The following is a 17,500-nucleotide window of genomic DNA, read 5'->3' on the forward strand; positions in this document are numbered from 1 at the left end:
ACATGTACTCTACATAGTTTTTTATATAAATATAAATATATATATAAATATATATTATATATTTATATATATCATAGTATATAAATATTAATATTTTATATAATATAATATTGAAAAAAGGTTGTATCCAAAATCTGTCCTGCAAAATACATATTAACATGTTTTGAAGATAGGCAAATTTACACATTATCAAAAGAAAATGCTTTAAGTAATCTACTGGCAAAGTGTCATGACGATATCTTTAAGTTAAATAGTTTATCGTATTCACCCACAGTGTGTCCCTTTGAATAGTCTCACTTTGCCTTTTGTGATATTTATTTTTCACCACAGTAACCTTAGCAACAACAAGATCACAGAGATTGAAAAAATCTAGATAGATAGATGGATGGATGGATGGATGGATGGATGGATGGATGGATGGATGGATGGATGGATGGATGGATGGATGGATGGATGGATGGATGGATGGATGGATGGATGGATGGATAGATAGATAGATAGATAGATAGATAGATAGATAGATAGATAGATAGATAGATAGATAGATAGATAGATAGATAGATAGATAGATAGATAGATAGATAGATAGATAGATAGATAGATAGATAGATAGATAGATAGATAGATAGAATAAAGATGTTAACTCTTTTTCCCCTCTACAGTAATCTTAGCAACAACAAGATCACAGAGATTGAAGACGGGGCGTTTGAAGGAGCGTCATCAGTCAACGAGCTTCACCTCTCGGCCAATCAGATCGACTCGGTCCGCAGCGGAATGTTCAGAGGGCTGGACGGACTGCGCATGCTGTGAGTGATGCCACACACACACACACACACACACACACACACACACACACACACACACACACACACACACACGCACACACACATCGGACATGCTGACATTTTGAAATTCAATATAATATTTTAATTTAATTTGTATTAATTTTAATTTTAATTTTAATTTTAATTTTAATTTTAATTTTAATTTTAATTTTAATTTTAATTTTAATTTTAATTTTAATTTTAATTTTAATTTTAATTTTATTAACTATTATTTTTTTTTCTATTTTTTATTATTTTAATTTATTTATTTTAACCTTTATTTAACCAGACAGGCCATTCAGAACACATTCTTATTTGAAGGGTTTTAATGTATTTCCTTGTTAATAGGATGCTGAGGAACAATAAGATCAGCTGTGTCCATAACGACAGCTTCACCGGTCTGCATAACGTGCGTCTGCTGTCTCTGTACGACAACCAGCTGACTACCATCGCTCCTGGGGCCTTCGACACTCTGCAGACCCTCTCCACTCTGTAAGGGCTTCACACACACACACACACACACACACACACACACACACACAGACACACACACACACCTACACATGCACACACACGCTCGCTCGCACACACACGATCACACTCACACTCACACTCACACTCACACTCACACACACACGCTCGCAAACACGCACAAACACACACACACGTCACACACACATACACACACTGCCCATCGAGAACTGCATGCACCTCACAAGAGTAACACATTCACACTGGAACTTTATTTCATACTTTATATTTTTCAAATGGTTTCTCCAGCTCATATGTTGGTTCGCTTGAACTCGACAGTGTGAATATTAAACGCCTAATTATGACCTAATGTGATATAATACGGGATAATGCATTACCCATCCACCAATATACAGTTCTGACGACATTTTATAGAACTTTATGTGGCCAATGTTTTGGTGGTAACCTTACATCAGCTAACCTTTTTATGGTGGACGCACTGGTGAGTAATGTGGGTGGGCCAGTGGCACCCAGGTCCATTTCTGGCTATGCCCCCTGACATACACACACACACACACACACACACACACACACACACACACACACACACACACACACACACACACACACACACACACACACACTCAACTAACTACTTTTGTGCATTTCATTTCAATGCTCTTATGATGTCTTTTATGCTAATTTTCTCCCAGTAGCCTCGTGGCCAACTCCTTTAACTGGATATGGATGGATGGATAGATAGATAGATAGATAGATAGATAGATAGATAGATAGATAGATAGATAGATAGATAGATAGATAGATAGATAGATAGATAGATAGATAGATAGATAGATAGATAGATAGATAGATAGATAGATAGATAGATAGATAGATAGATAGATAGATAGATAGATAGATAGATAGATAGATAGATAGATAGATAGATAGATAGATAGATAGATAGATAGATAGATAGATAGATAGATAGATCGATCGACCGACCGACCGACCGACAGACAGACAGACAGACAGACAGACACAATGCTCTAACGACCTCTCTTATACTCCCTCCCTCTCTCTCCCAGTAACCTGCTGGCGAACTCGTTTAACTGTGACTGTGGCCTGGCCTGGCTGGGCGACTGGCTGAGGAGCAAGAAGATAGTGACGGGGAACCCTCGCTGCCAGCGGCCCGGGTTCCTCAAGGAGATCCCACTACAAGACGTCGCTCTGCCCGACTTCCGCTGTGAAGAGGGTGAGTGGGACATGGGACAACACAAGTGTATTTCACCATTTAAATAAGGTTATATTTCTATGTGTGCTTAGCTAGGGGCTGTGTCTCAAGTGTCGGGTGAGTTGAGAGTGAGTGGGACATGGGAAAAAATATCACTATAGCTATTTAAAACAGCTTGTCTTTCTGTGCGTCCTTAGCTAGACTGTCCCTGCTGTGTCCCAAATCACATACTTTTTTATTTTTTATTACACTACATACTAAAGTACAGAAGAGTTTTAGGGCCACGGGAGAGAGAAAAAAATCAGATAAAGAAGTTTTTTTTTTCATTATTGTCTGATTTATGATAGTTTTTTTTTTGTTCTTAAAAAACAAAACTGTTTTCAAAATGTTTTCTGTAAGAATCTGGACTCTAATATGTTCAACTGGCAATATGACATGATGATGATATCTATAAGTTACACATCTTACCCGATTCACCCGCAATGTCTCTTTAAATGAACCACTCTATCTCTTAGAAAGCAGATAAGCATCTATCTCCCCTATGGTAGCTGACCTTCCACTAGGTTATTAAACTAACCTGTCGGTGTGTGAATGATGAAGCTTTTCAAAACTGTACTCTATCTATCTATCTATCTATCTATCTATCTATCTATCTATCTATCTATCTATCTATCTATCTATCTATCTATCTATCTATCTATCTATCTATCTATCTATCTATCTATCTATCTATCTATCTATCTATCTATCTATCTATCTATCTATCTATCTATCTATCTATCTATCTATCTATCTATCTCTCTCTCTCTCTCTCTCTCTATCTCTCTCTATCTCTCTCTCTCTCTCTCTCTCTCTCTCTCTCTAGCGATACGTTATGAGCCAGAACCTTCTTTAAAGTGTCTGACATCATCTTAAATAACGAGGGCTATTGTCCCGGTCTTTTGTTTACCGAATAGATTGGTATATTCAGCAGTTTCCCCCCTAAGCTGTTTGGGTCGATGGCCCGGGGCTGAGTGTGGAGCTATTGAGCTGTTTGCCTTATTGACCGGCCAGCAGCCCATTTGCACCTGAATGAATGTTACACTTGTCTTCGGGGGCCGAGGGGCTGGCTCCCATTCTTTTTGCTCTTTGCTGGTCGATACTACATTAGCAAGAGGCTCTTCTGTGTGTATACGTGTGTGTGTGTGTGTGTGTGTGTGTGTGTGTGTGTGTGTGTGTGTGTGTGTGTGTGTGTGTGTGTGTGTGTGTCTCTCTCTATCCATCTCCCCCTCTCTCTCTCTCTATCCATATCTCCCCTCTCTCTCTCTCTCTCTCTCCCTCTCTCTCTCTCTCTCTCTCTCTCTCCCTCTCACCCCCCCCCCCCTCTCTCTCTCTCCCTCTATCTATCTTTCTGTCCCTTTTCACTTATCACATGTTTCTCTTGCTCCTTTGTCATTGCTTGAAGGATCGTGCTGTCGTGGCACTATGTCTCTCCTTTACGTTTTGCTCTGTCTATTCTACTCTAATCTTTTCCATCTCTTTCTTTGGTTGTTCTCAGTGCTTGGAGTTAAGAAGATAAGATAACATATATTTTATTGTCCCGAAAAGGGAAATTTGTCTTGGGCTCCAAGCCACTGCATTATAAAACACATTTGCCACAATCCACCTACACACATAGAACACAAAAAACATATATGGAATTGTGTATTAAGTATGATTTAATTGTTCATACCGATTCTCATTATCCTTCCAAGATTTTCCTTTCTGTCAGTCTTTTGGTGCATTTTAGGAATACATTTAAATAAATAAAATCTTATAAAAAAGAAGAAAATAATAAGAGTTTATTGAAGTAAAGCTGTAAAACATTAGTCATCAAAGTCACGGTTTAAACGTTGTCCTAACTTGTCATTTGCAAGTGCCTTCATCATTTCTTCAAGACAGAAAAATATATTCGTAATCTCAACGGGACTTAACCTGGTCGAATAAATGTTAATAAAAAAAAATTAAAGGGTTAGAAAAACAAACACATGTCATTTCTCCCCTTCCGATCAGTCCTCCAATCTCTTCTTCTATGGTTTATCTGACTCCCGCATGTTGTTTCTTCCTCAGGTGTGGAGGAGTCCAGCTGTGTGCCGCGGCCCCAGTGTCCCGGTGAGTGCACCTGTCTGGAGACGGTGGTTCGCTGCAGCAACAAGCACCTCCACACTCTGCCCAAAGGCATCCCACGCAACGTCACCGAACTGTGAGCTGGTTTGATTTTTTTATTTTCTATTTATTTTTGATTTGATTTGATTTGATTCAATTTATTTCAGACATATCAAACATACAAAACAAAATGAAAAGCATGGAAATACAATAAACAAATTATGTTTTCACAAAAAAAAAAAAGAAAACAAATTATCTGTATTTCTGAGATATGCCTGAAAAGGAGCAGGAAGAAGTATACACTTATTTAATCCTTTCATTTTCATGACATATGACATTGATTGCATGACATACGTGACGACCAAACGTTATGCGATGGGTTATGGCAGATCCAGAGTGGCACTGGGCAGATCCAATAGTTTTAAACTTCAACAGACACCCGCCTTCAAGTGAGTGAACGTTTGTCAATTGAGCGATTCCAGACCTTCTGCACAAATGAAATGAAGTACAACGGTCTGGTAGCACCAGGCTACTTCATGGCAGGTTGACAGCGAAAACATAACAGAAGAAGCATATTACACACACAGATAAAAGTTCAAGAACATATCTCACATTAAAACACATAAGCATTTATACACAGACAAACTCATTGCTAGGAAAAGTCAAAGTCTGTATTATATGTATTTCTATAGCACATTCAAAAAACAACATCAGCTGACCAAAGTGCTGTTACAAAATTCAATACAAAACAACATATAAGAAACATGAGAAAAAAAAGTGCCAAAGTCTCAACTTGTGTTCAAATCAAAATCAAATCAGTTTTATTTGTATAGCCCAAAATCACAAATACATTTGTCTCAGTGGGCTTTACATTTCATACAATATGATACAATATGATACAATATGATACAATATGACACAATATGACACAATATGACACCCTGCCCTTACACCCTTAGCTCGGCTGAGAAAAAACTCCCAGTAAAAACCCTTTACCGGGAATAAAAAAAATTAAGAAATCTCAGGGAGAGTCGACCAATGCAAAAAAAAGTGAGTCTTCAGCAACGTATTGAACTGTTTAAAGATAAAGGCAATCAAAGCAAACAGTACAGGGCTAGAAACATATCTGAAGCAGTCATTCTCCCAGACCTGCTTCTCCTGTGTTCCCTGCAGCATGATGTCACTCCCACACTCAGAGCCAAGGATCTGTGTGTGTGTGTGTGTGTGTGTGTGTGTGTGTGTGTGTGTGTGTGTGTGTGTGTGTGTGTGTGTGTGTGTGTGTGTGTGTGTGTGTGTGTGTGTGTGTGTGTGTGTGTGTGTGTGTGTGTGCGTGTGTGCGTGTGTGTGTGCATATTTGTGCGAGGGCCAAAAGCCTGTCCACGGGAGCAAAGGGGAGCGAGAGGACATTTTAATGAGCAGTTTTCAATGGAAAGGGGAGGGAATGGAATCGGTCTGGAACTTTCCAATACTGCTTCAGACTAAAACTCTCACACACACACACACACACACACACACACACACACACACACACACACACAAGTTCTACACACTCACTCTCGCACATACACACACAAACACACACACTCTCACACACACACACACACACACACACACACACACACACACACACATACACACTCACTCTCACACACACACACACACACACACACACGCAGTGCGAGCCTTTAGGCCTGTCATTGTCCCAGCAGGTGTGACCAGGTGTTCTGGGCTTTCATCTCGTCATCTGGAGGGTTTCGCTGCTCCGTCATTATCCCAAGTGTCCTGTGCCCCGTCATTACCTATCATTACGTCTGAACCCAGAGGCACACACACACACACACACACACACACACACACACACACACACACACACACACACACACACACACACACACACACACACACACACACACTCACACACACACACACACACACACACACACACACACACACTCACACACACCCTTGCCTTTCCCGCCCTGTATATACAGTCAACAACAATAGCAGGAGAAAGGCCCTGGGCCCCTTAATGGCCCATACATCACCGTGACATGCAGCCCCTCTGGTAGCACTTTGTTCGGGGCAGTTGCAGCGCTGCAGGCATGATGTTCATCAGTATGTTAACACACACACACACAGGACACGCATGGACACACACTCGCACACACACACACACACACACACACACACAGGACACGCATGGACACACACACACACACACACAGGACACGCATGGACACACACACACACACACACACACACACACACACACACAGGACGTGCATAGACACACACACCTTTTTGTACCTTTAGTCACTGCAGAAGGTAGATCGCCGGGTCACTTTCAGGAACGTACGGAGAGAATTAGGGCCACGGGAAATAGAGAGAGAAAATGAGCGGAGGACATTTTGTTTTCATTGTGGACTTTGAGAAGAAAGACGATATACGATGTTGAGAATGAACTCAACAGCTCAAGACTGCATGTCATTTAGCAGCAGACGCTTTTATCCAAAGCGACTTACAACTGGAGCACACATTCATACACCGATAGCAGCAGCAGCTACCACGCAGGGTGCAGGCTAACTATCAGGAGCAATTTAGGGTTCAGTGTCTTGCTCAGGGACACTTGGACATGTGGCGGGGAGACGGGGGATCGAACCACCGACCCTGTAGTTGCGGGTCCACCACCCTATCCACTTCACCACAGCCCCCCTCCCCCTCTAGTCCTGTTATTCATCGGAGTGATACATGACCCAGTTTTTATGTTTCTGGAAGAGGAATTGTTATACAGGATGTTTCGCTAAGTCTGGACACAATGCCGAGTGAGAACTTGGAAGTGAAAGACCAAACATTTCAGCTGTTTGTTGGAACATGAGATTGAGCTGGCGGAGACGGCCTGGGAAAGAGTGAGACGTCCCACAATAATAACCGCCTCAAGCCGCCCTGCACCTTAACAGCTCACAGAGTACAACATATCTGCCAACTTAAACACAATACAATTTCACATCAACTGTAATATATATAATATACAGCCCCGGAAATAATTAAGAGACCAGTCTGGATGTCTCATGAATCTTCATCTCTACATTACTTATTGAAAATGCTCTAAATGACAATATTTGTATTGTGAATTTGGTAGAAATGTTGTCAGTAGTTTATATTATAATATCTAAATGTTCATTTTACTCAAACATATGCCTCTAAAGAGTAAAACGAGAGACACTGAACATTTGGAGTGGTCTCTTCATTTTTTCCAGAGCTGTATGTTATCCTCACTTACTACAGTGCAATAAATTTTGCACCTTTTCAACGTTGCATGAGATACAAATGTGAAAGAATGTGAGTGAATGAAGATATAGAAACAGAACCCCAAATTAAAAGCAGAATATCATTCTCACATGAACTGTATAACACCAAATATAACACAATACATATATTATGGAATGGTATATGTGGTATCCTCACTTACTACAATGCAGGTAGTATTGCATTGTTTCCGAAGCTGGAAATTGTACGTTCTACACCCTTTTTCATACGCTGCAGAATGTGAGTGAATGAAGATATAGAGAGAACCTTAACTAGAATGAATTGTACTGTTGAGCAGTTGCATTAAAAAGGTGCAGTGTGTAATATGACATCATCAAGAAAGTTCTACAAAGTTCTAGAATGCAACGCTCCCTGGGTAACACCACCCCTTTCGAATAATAACAGAAGCTACAGTGGCCTTCAAGGACAAGAACAATTCTAAATTTTAAACAATGCACCTGATGACATTTCAATTATAACACTTTCAAGATGGCGGCACTAGGCCTTGGTCCAAAATATGCAGAAATATGGACAATTCTACACACTGCAGGTTTAATACAGTTTGCATTAACTTTCTCACAATGCTTTCTGAAAACTGCAGTTGAAATATGTTGATATAATCCAACACTTTATTACTGTAAATGTTCTCCAAGCTAAATACAACATTGGTTTAGAAAATAAACAACAGTAATCACATTTTCTTGAATGTACGGACTCCACAACGGCAATATATATATTAGTATTTGATGGTATTACCAATGTCCACTTAGTATATTTTCTGGAGTTTTCTATCATATCACACACCATAAGACCAAGAGAACAAAAAACACTTATAAATGAGATCTTTATGTTTGCTTTTCTTTTCTTTTCTTTTCTTTGCGTCTGTTTCCTTGTTGTCCTACTGTGAAATGTGATCACCATTTACAGGAAGTGAATGTTATCATTTGAATTTGATACAGTTGTTGGTGTCTTATAATCCCGAAGGGGATGGGTCCTTGTTTGGACATGACACAATAATAAAAATTCATTCATTCATTCACTCTTTCAAGCTTTGTTTTTCAATTTTGGGGCTAGGTAGGGTGGTAGGGTGTGTGTGTGTGTGTATGGGGGGGGGGGAGGAGGGTAAGAAAAATGTGGGAAAAAATCGGTGTAACATGCAAATCAAGCGCTATGTTTATTGTTTATTCACGGTTCTCAACAAATTAAAGTTGTTGGAACCAAAAAAAATTGCTGCCACAAAATTAAATTTCAATCCAAAAGTTGATTGCAGATGTACAAAGTATTGTTAAACCTTTGTGTTTTGAAGGTCTCGTATCTTATTTCGCTCCGGCTGAATCCTAACACGGAGTCCACTGACTCATTACTGGATGTTTGTGTCTCTCTGTTTAGATATCTGGATGGGAACCAGTTCAGCATTGTGCCAAAGGAGCTCGCAGCCTTCAAATACCTTCAGCTGGTGTAAGTTTATACGTCTGTCTAACGTCCCGGTGTATATATACAGTACGACTTCTTCCCACTCCTTTTCGAATATGTATTTCACATGATCAACCCTGCGTTCCAAATGACATACTTTTTTCTTTTTCACTTCACTACATACTAAAGTACAGAAGAGTTTTAGGGCCACAGGAGAGAGAGAGAAAAAATCAGATAATTAAGTTTTTTTTTTCATTATGTCGAGAAATGTCAAGAATAAAGACGAATACTCCAAAATGCTATTGGAGTTATTGGGGCATTCATGTATTTTCAGCATACTACAATTGACGTGCATGTATCGGGACATCCTAAATCTTTTTCTGGCATACTAAATAGTCGGGAAGTATGGGGATTGGAACGCAGGGCAAGTGTTTGACAATGTAGGACTTCGTTGTGCTTTCTATTTGTGTACTGCTGTCGTTTTCTTTATGACTTTATTGAAGGCCTGTTGTCAACATCAGTGAATATCTCCTCAAGATCCCTTTACCTGAAACAAAAATGTGTTTATAAAAAGCCTAGGCTCCGTAACCAGTTAAGTTGCTATAGCTACAGTGGACCATTTTGTTCTCATTCCCTTTGTTTACATATCAGTTAACATAGTCTACGCTGTGTATGAACACCATCCATTTCTTTGTCATCCTACACACACAAGCGTTCTCCAAAATCGCTGAGTCCACCTTTAACATTGTAGGTTAAAGCGTACTCACACACACACACACACACACACACACACACACACACACACACACACACACACACACACACAAACAATGCAAATGTATTCATTCAAATCAACATAACTCAAACTTACTAACTACTGCTTTATTTTGCCTTCCAGAGATCTCAGCAATAACAAGATCAACTCTTTGACCAACTCGTCCTTCTCCAACATGAGCCAACTCACCACTCTGTAAGTCCTAAACCGGCATCACTAAACAAGAGAACGTTTTCTTTACTGCAGCTCAGGAAAAAAATTGAGAGACCACTCCAATTGTTCAGTGTCTCTCTTTTCACTACCTATAGCCATATGTTTGAGTAGAATTAACATGTTGGTTTCATAATATAAACTACTGACAACATTTCTACCAAATTCACAATACATTGTTTTGTCGTTAAGAGCATTTTTTCAATAAAGTATGTAGAGAGATGAAGATTTAAGAAAAATCCAGACTTGTTTTTTCCTTAAATCTTTTCCGGAGCTGTACATAGTGCTGACAGTAGTACGATGGAAACAGCTGACGTTTCATATCCGTGTGTAATTATTTTTGCATTGCAGAATCCTGAGCTACAACTCCCTGCGCTGCCTCCCCAGGATGGCCTTCGGTGGGCTGCACTCGCTCAGACTGCTGTGAGTTTATTTTTGTTTTGTGTTTTTTAAATGCAAGCGTGTAAATATGTCAGTCTCTATGGTCTTTGAAATACTATTTATACTATGAAATGCATCTCGCTGGTGCTATGAGAGAGTGCATGTTCAGGTCTTAAAAATGCATTTTCTGCATGTTTTTAAGAACATAATGTAGTATAAATCAGGCAGTTTACAACATATGAACAAATCCTTCCTTAATAACCTTCGGAATAGTGCTAAGAATGATTACTGAAAGTGTAGTTGATGTAAGTGTAAAGATTTTTGATTCAGAATATTGAAAAAAAACGAATTGAGATGATGTCCGTTAAAGATGGTTGTATAGATAAAATATACAGTCGCAAACAGACAAGGTTTAGTCAAACAAACACCTACATTAACATGTTGGCCCTTTTATGTAGAGGTTCTATGAAAGAAGACATGTTATGGAAGCAAAATAGCTAAATAAATCTCAAAATTGACCAACGCTTTAAAAAAAAGCTGTTGTTTTTGTCTGCCTCACTCGCCTTAAATATTCATTTGTTGACACATAATTTTCTAGACAATTCCCAAAACAGCAACTTCTGTCTGAAAAGTTTTTTTGAACAGGAGAGAGAACACACACACACACACACACACACACACACACACACACACACACACACACACACACACACACACAGACAGACTAAATGAGTTATTAAAGAGAGGGAGGTTATTTTTAACCCGCGTAGACAGTGCTAGCAGCAGATGCCGAGAATCTTTGATTGACTCCAGAGTCCGTGAGGCAGTCTAAACAGTTATGACAGGCCCAGGAATCCATGCAGTGTCTTGTTTAAATGGCAGTGTGTGTGTGTGTGTGTGTGTGTGTGTGTGTGTGTGTGTGTGTGTGTGTGTGTGTGTGTGTGTGTGTGTGTGTGTGTGTGTGTGTGTGTGTGTGTGTGTGTGTGTCTTTTCCAGCACGTACTCTTGCCCACACCTCATCTTTAGACATCTGCCCTGTCTGTGCCGTTCACCTCCAAACGCCCCCCAAAAAACTTATCGCCAAACACACACGCACACACACACACACACACACACACACACACACACACACACACACACACACACACACACACACACACACACACACACACACACACACACACACACACACACACACAGACACACACACACACACACAGAAACACACACACACACACACACACACACACACACACAGAAACACACACACACACACGCCCCCGCATAACCACTGTACAAAATCACTCTTGACACTGATTACGGGCGAACGTTTTGCCCCTGCTAACCGTAATGGTTTTGACTTAGCCCCCGGGCTTTTTATGAAGTTATGGAGAAGTCTTTTGATTGTGTACTTTGGGTGAGCATGCAGGGTGCCCCATGGGAGGGCTGGGTCTGCTCCATAACTGCACATGTAGGATGTAAATGCGTTGGACACGAAAGATGACGAAATTGAGGAAAAAAAAAATAATAAAACGATTCCTTGGACCCTGCGTTCAAAAAGTATTCAAACAGCAGCTGGATGGAGCGCACTGTAACTCAAATGTACAGTTTAGTTCTGGGATGGGGTTACAGAGACCAGCACTGCTTATGAGATTAAGTGTGTGTGTGTGTGTGTGTGTGTGTGTGTGTGTGTGTGTGTGTGTGTGTGTGTGTGTGTTTGTACAACTATCTTTGTGAGAACCAATTTGAGTTTTAAATCATAAGAGAGAGGACATTTTTGGAAAAGTGAGGACATTTTGTCCGGGTTAACACTAGGTTTTGAAGGTTCTATGAATTAGGTTTATGTTAGGGTTAGTGTAAGTGTTGGGGTTAGGCATTTAGTTTTGATGGTTAGGGTAAGGGGCTAGGGAATGCATTATGTCAATGAATGTCCTCACAAGTAAAGCCGTACAAATGTTTCCGTGTGTTTGTTGTGTGTGTGTGTGTGTGTGTATGTGTGTGTGTGTGTGTGTGTGTGTGTGTGTGTGTGTGTGTGTGTGTGTGTGTGTGTGTGTGTGTGTGTGTGTGTTGGTGCCTGCATGCATATCTTACATGTTTGTCATCCCGTGGCTTGCTGCCCGTTAGCATGTGTGTGGGTGGGAGTATTATAGAGACGTATCGGCCTTCCATGTGTGCTCATAGTAGGCACACTTTTTTTTTTACAACTGACAACAAAGCCCGAACATTGAACAAAGGCAGGTTTTTACGGCACTATTTCGACTGAAGCCCCCCGATCGTTACGAGAGCCCCTCTACCGCGCAATGAGAGTGAAGCGCGGGCATCATTAGCAGCCGTTGCCTAGCGCCTTTTAGCTAGGCCCGGGCGCGCCGCTTTGATGTCTAATGAAGCTGTGTCCGTTATCCCTGCTCTCACTCACTCACGCCACCTTCACTTTTAACATATTTCCCCCCCTTTCGCAAAGTCTGTGTGTGTGTGTGTGTGTGTGTGTGTGTGTGTGTATGTGTGTGTGTGTGTATGTGTGTGTGTGTGTGTGTGTGTGTAAGACGCCATGTGAGGCCGACAGAGACACACACACACACACCATACAAGCTTAGAGACACACACACACACAAACACAAACACGCACACACACACACATTTATGCACAGACTTAGAACTATATAAAAGCTCAGACAGACACACACACACCTACAAACACACACACATTCAAACACACACACATTAAAACACACACACACACACACACACACCTACACACACCAACACACACACTCACATTAATTTACGCGCAGACTGTCTGGACTACCTTACTGTCTCAGTAGAGTCCAAATGAGGCAGAACAACTTTGATGTCTCCGCTGCTGGCCTGATCAATCACAAGCCTCCCATTAAATGTCAATTGGTGCCATGTTTTTTTCTTCTTTCTTTGTGTGTGTGTGTGTGTGTGTGTGTGTGTGTGTGTGTGTGTGTGTGTGTGTGTGTGTGTGTGTGTGTGTTGCAATTATAGAACACCGCTTTCTTTTTTTTCACGGTTAATGCAACAAAACTGAGGCGACAATGAGCTGCATTTTAATAGCTTCAACTTTAAGACGCCGCGGCAGCAGGTTCAACATATTTAAAAAGTTTGAACCTTCACAGAGACCGCAGGGCGACGCCAAAGCCGGCTTCAAGCGTCGGGACGCGCTGGAGCGTACACACACACACACACACACACACACACACACACACACACACACACACACACACAAAGGTGCCAAAGCCTTTATAAAAGCCACACCTTTGGCTTTACAGAGCAGTAAAGACGAGAAGAATCATTAACGCTCAGGGTTTCAAACGTTCCAGGGGTCTGAGTTAGGTGCAAGTGTGTGTGTGTGTGTGTGTGTGTGTGTGTGTGTGTGTGTGTGTGTGTGTGTGTGTGTGTGTGTGTGTGTTGCAATTATAGAACACCGCTTTCTTTTTTTTCACGGTTAATGCAACAAAACTGAGGCGACAATGAGCTGCATTTTAATAGCTTCAACTTTAAGACGCCGCGGCAGCAGGTTCAACATATTTAAAAAGTTTGAACCTTCACAGAGACCGCAGCGCGACGCCAAAGCCGGCAGGAGCGTCGGGACGCGCTGGAGCGTACACACACACACACACACACACACACACACACACACACACACACACACACACACAAAGGTGCCAAAGCCTTTATAAAAGCCACACCTTTGGCTTTACAGAGCAGTAAAGACGAGAAGAATCATTAACGCTCAGGGTTTCAAACGTTCCAGGGGTCTGAGTTAGGTGCAAGTGTGTGTGTGTGTGTGTGTGTGTGTGTGTGTGTGTGTGTGTGTGTGTCTGTGTGTGTGTGTCTGTATGCGTGGCTGTCTGTGCCTTTGTGTGTGTGTGTGAGTGTGTGTGTGATCGCGCATGCATTTGGCTTGTCTGTGTTTGTGCATGTGTGTCTGTGCCTTTGTATGTGTGCATGTTGGTGTGTGTGTGTGTGTGTGTGTGTGTGTGTGTGTGTGTGTGTGTGTGTGTGTATGCGTGGCTGTCTGTGCCTGTGTGTGTGTGTGTGTGTATGCGTGGCTGTCTGTGCCTGTGTGTGTGTGTGTGTGTGTGTGTGTGTGTGTGTGTATGTGTGCATGTTGGTGTGTGTGTGTGTGTGTATGCGTGGCTGTCTGTGCCTGTGTGTGTGTGCCTGTGCCTGTGCCTGTGTGTGTGTGTGTGTGTGTATGCATGGCTGTCTGTGCCTGTGTGTGTGTGTGTGTGTGTGTGTGTGTATGCGTGGCTGTCTGTGCCTGTGTGTGTGTGTGTATGCGTGGCTGTCTGTGCCTGTGTGTGTGTGTGGCTGTCTGTTCCTGTGTGTGTGTGTGTTGGATGTGGTTTGAGCTATACAGATTAATAAGCTGCTAATTGGGCCTGCTGGGTATTAGGTGTGGGGTGAGCGCAGGGCGTCTCCGTCCCGACAGGGTTGAGGGTGGGAAGCGAATAACAGTCGATATGAAATACTGGGAAGAACAAAACATTTAAGAAAGTCTGCTACGAATGAAATCGAAATGGACAAAATCCCAAACTGCTATTGGCTACGGTAGTGTGAGAAACACACACACACACACACACACACACACACACACACACACACACACACACACACACACATACACACACAAACACACACACACCCACATACACGCACATACACACACACACACACACACACACACACACACACACACATACACGCACATACACACACACACACACACACACACACACACAGACACACACACACACACACACACACACACACACACACACACACACACAGCATCCGTGATCCTTAACTCAAGGGCTAAAGCAAAAACATACAGTATCTCACAAAAGTGAGTACACCCCTAACATTTCTTCAACTATTTCATTATATCTTTCCATGGGACAACAATGAATAAATGACACTTTGATACAATATTAAGTCGTCAGTGTACAGCTTGTATAACAGTGTAAATTTACTGTCCCCTCAAAATAACTCGACACACAGCCATTAATGTCTAAACTGCTGGCAACAAAAGTGAGTACACCCCTAAGTGAAAATGTCCACATTGGGCCCAAAGTGTCAATATTTTGTTTTGCCATCATTATTTTCCAGCACTGCCTTAACCCTCTTGGGCATGGAGTTCACCAGAGCTTCACAGGTTGCCACTGAAATCCTCTTCCACCCATTCATGATGACATCAAGGAGCTGGTGGATATTAGAGTCCTTGCACTCCTCCATCTCCCATTTGAGGATGCCCCAAAGATGCTCAACAGGATTTAGGTCTGGAGACATGCTTGGCCAGTCCATAACCTCTACCCTCAGCTTCTTTAGCAAGCCAGTGGTCGTTCAGAGGTGTGTTTGGGGTCGTTATCATGTTGCAGTACTGCCCTGCGGCCCAGTTTATGAAGGGAGGGGATCATGCTCTGCTTCAATATGTCACAGTACATGTTAGAATTCAATGAACTGTAGCACTCATGCAGCCCCAGACCATGACACTCCAACCACCATGCTTGACTATAGGCAAGACACACTTGTCTTTGTACTCCTCACCTGGTTGCCGCCCCACAATCTTAACACCATCTGAACCAAATAAATGTATCTTGGTCTCATCAGACCACAGGACATGGTTGCAGTAATCCATGTCCATAGTCTGCTTGTCTTCAGCAAACTTTTTGTGGGGTTTCTTGTGCATCATCTTTAGAATAGGCTTTCTTCTGGGACAACAGCCATGCAGACCAGTCTGATGCAGTGTATGGTGTATGGTCTGAGCACTGACAGGTTGACCCCCCACCCCTTCAAGCCCTTCAGCAATGCTGGCAGCACTCATACGTCTATTTTCCAAAGCCAACCTCTGTGTATGACACTGACCACGTGCACTCAACCTTCGTAAACTGGGCCGAAGGGCAGTATTGCAACATGATAACGACCCCAAACACACCTCCAAGACGACCAGTGGCTTGCTAAAAAAGCTGAGGGTAAAGGTTATGGCCTGGCCAGGCATGTCTCCAGACCTAAACCCTATTGAGCATCTTTGGGGCATCCTCAAACGGAAGGTGGAGGAGCGCAAAGTCTCTAATATCCACCAGCTCTGTGATGCTGTCATGAATGGGTGGAAGAGGGTTCCAGTTGCAACCTGTGAAGCTCTGGTGAACTGCATGCCCAAGAGGGTTAAGGCAGTGCAGGAAAATAATGGTGGCCACACAAAATATTGACACTTTGGGCCCAATGTGGACATTTTTTCTTAGGGGTGTACTCACTTTTGTTGCCAGCAGTTTAGACATTAATGGCTGTGTGTCGAGTTCTTTTGAGGGGACAGTAAATGTACACTGTTATACAAGTTGTAAACTGACTACTTTACATCGTATCAAAGTGTCATTTATTCAGTGTTGTCCCATGGGAAGATATAATTAAATATTTGAAAAAATGTGAGGGGTGTATTCACTTTTGTGAGATACTGTATATAGCTAAATGGACTCATTTCATCACAAAACATTTATTAACTGGATGCAGGTGATGCGTGGCTGTCCATGCATTTGTGTGTGTGTGTGTGTGTGTGTGTGTGTGTGTGTGTGTGTGTGTGTGTGTGTGTTTGTGTGTGTGTGTGTGTGTGTGTGTGTGTGTGTGTGCCTGTGTGTGTGTGTGTGCGCGTGTGTGTGTGCGCGTGTGTTTGTGTGTGTGTGTGTGTGTGTGTGTGTGTGTGTGTGTGTGTGTGTGTGTGTGTGTGTGTGTGTGTGTGTGGGT

At 42.0% G+C, this 17,500-nt stretch overlaps 1 protein-coding gene across 1 annotated transcript in view; it reads left to right on the forward strand.

Annotated features, from left to right (window-relative positions):
• Nucleotides 1-17,500, forward strand: part of slit1a (slit homolog 1a) — a gene marked incomplete at its 5' end in the record, with an annotated part of 168,185 nt that overhangs the window by 130,550 nt on the left and 20,135 nt on the right. Inside the window, 7 exons of the mRNA XM_080036838.1 lie at nucleotides 663-806; nucleotides 1,173-1,316; nucleotides 2,384-2,550; nucleotides 4,618-4,750; nucleotides 9,349-9,417; nucleotides 10,271-10,342; nucleotides 10,709-10,780. Of these exons, the coding sequence (XP_079892964.1) occupies nucleotides 663-806; nucleotides 1,173-1,316; nucleotides 2,384-2,550; nucleotides 4,618-4,750; nucleotides 9,349-9,417; nucleotides 10,271-10,342; nucleotides 10,709-10,780 (801 nt within the window). The remainder of the gene's footprint in view (nucleotides 1-662; nucleotides 807-1,172; nucleotides 1,317-2,383; nucleotides 2,551-4,617; nucleotides 4,751-9,348; nucleotides 9,418-10,270; nucleotides 10,343-10,708; nucleotides 10,781-17,500) is intronic.

Source organism: Ammodytes marinus (assembly GCF_949987685.1).
Source record: "Ammodytes marinus genome assembly, chromosome: 11".
NCBI classification, from domain to species: domain Eukaryota; kingdom Metazoa; phylum Chordata; class Actinopteri; order Uranoscopiformes; family Ammodytidae; genus Ammodytes; species Ammodytes marinus.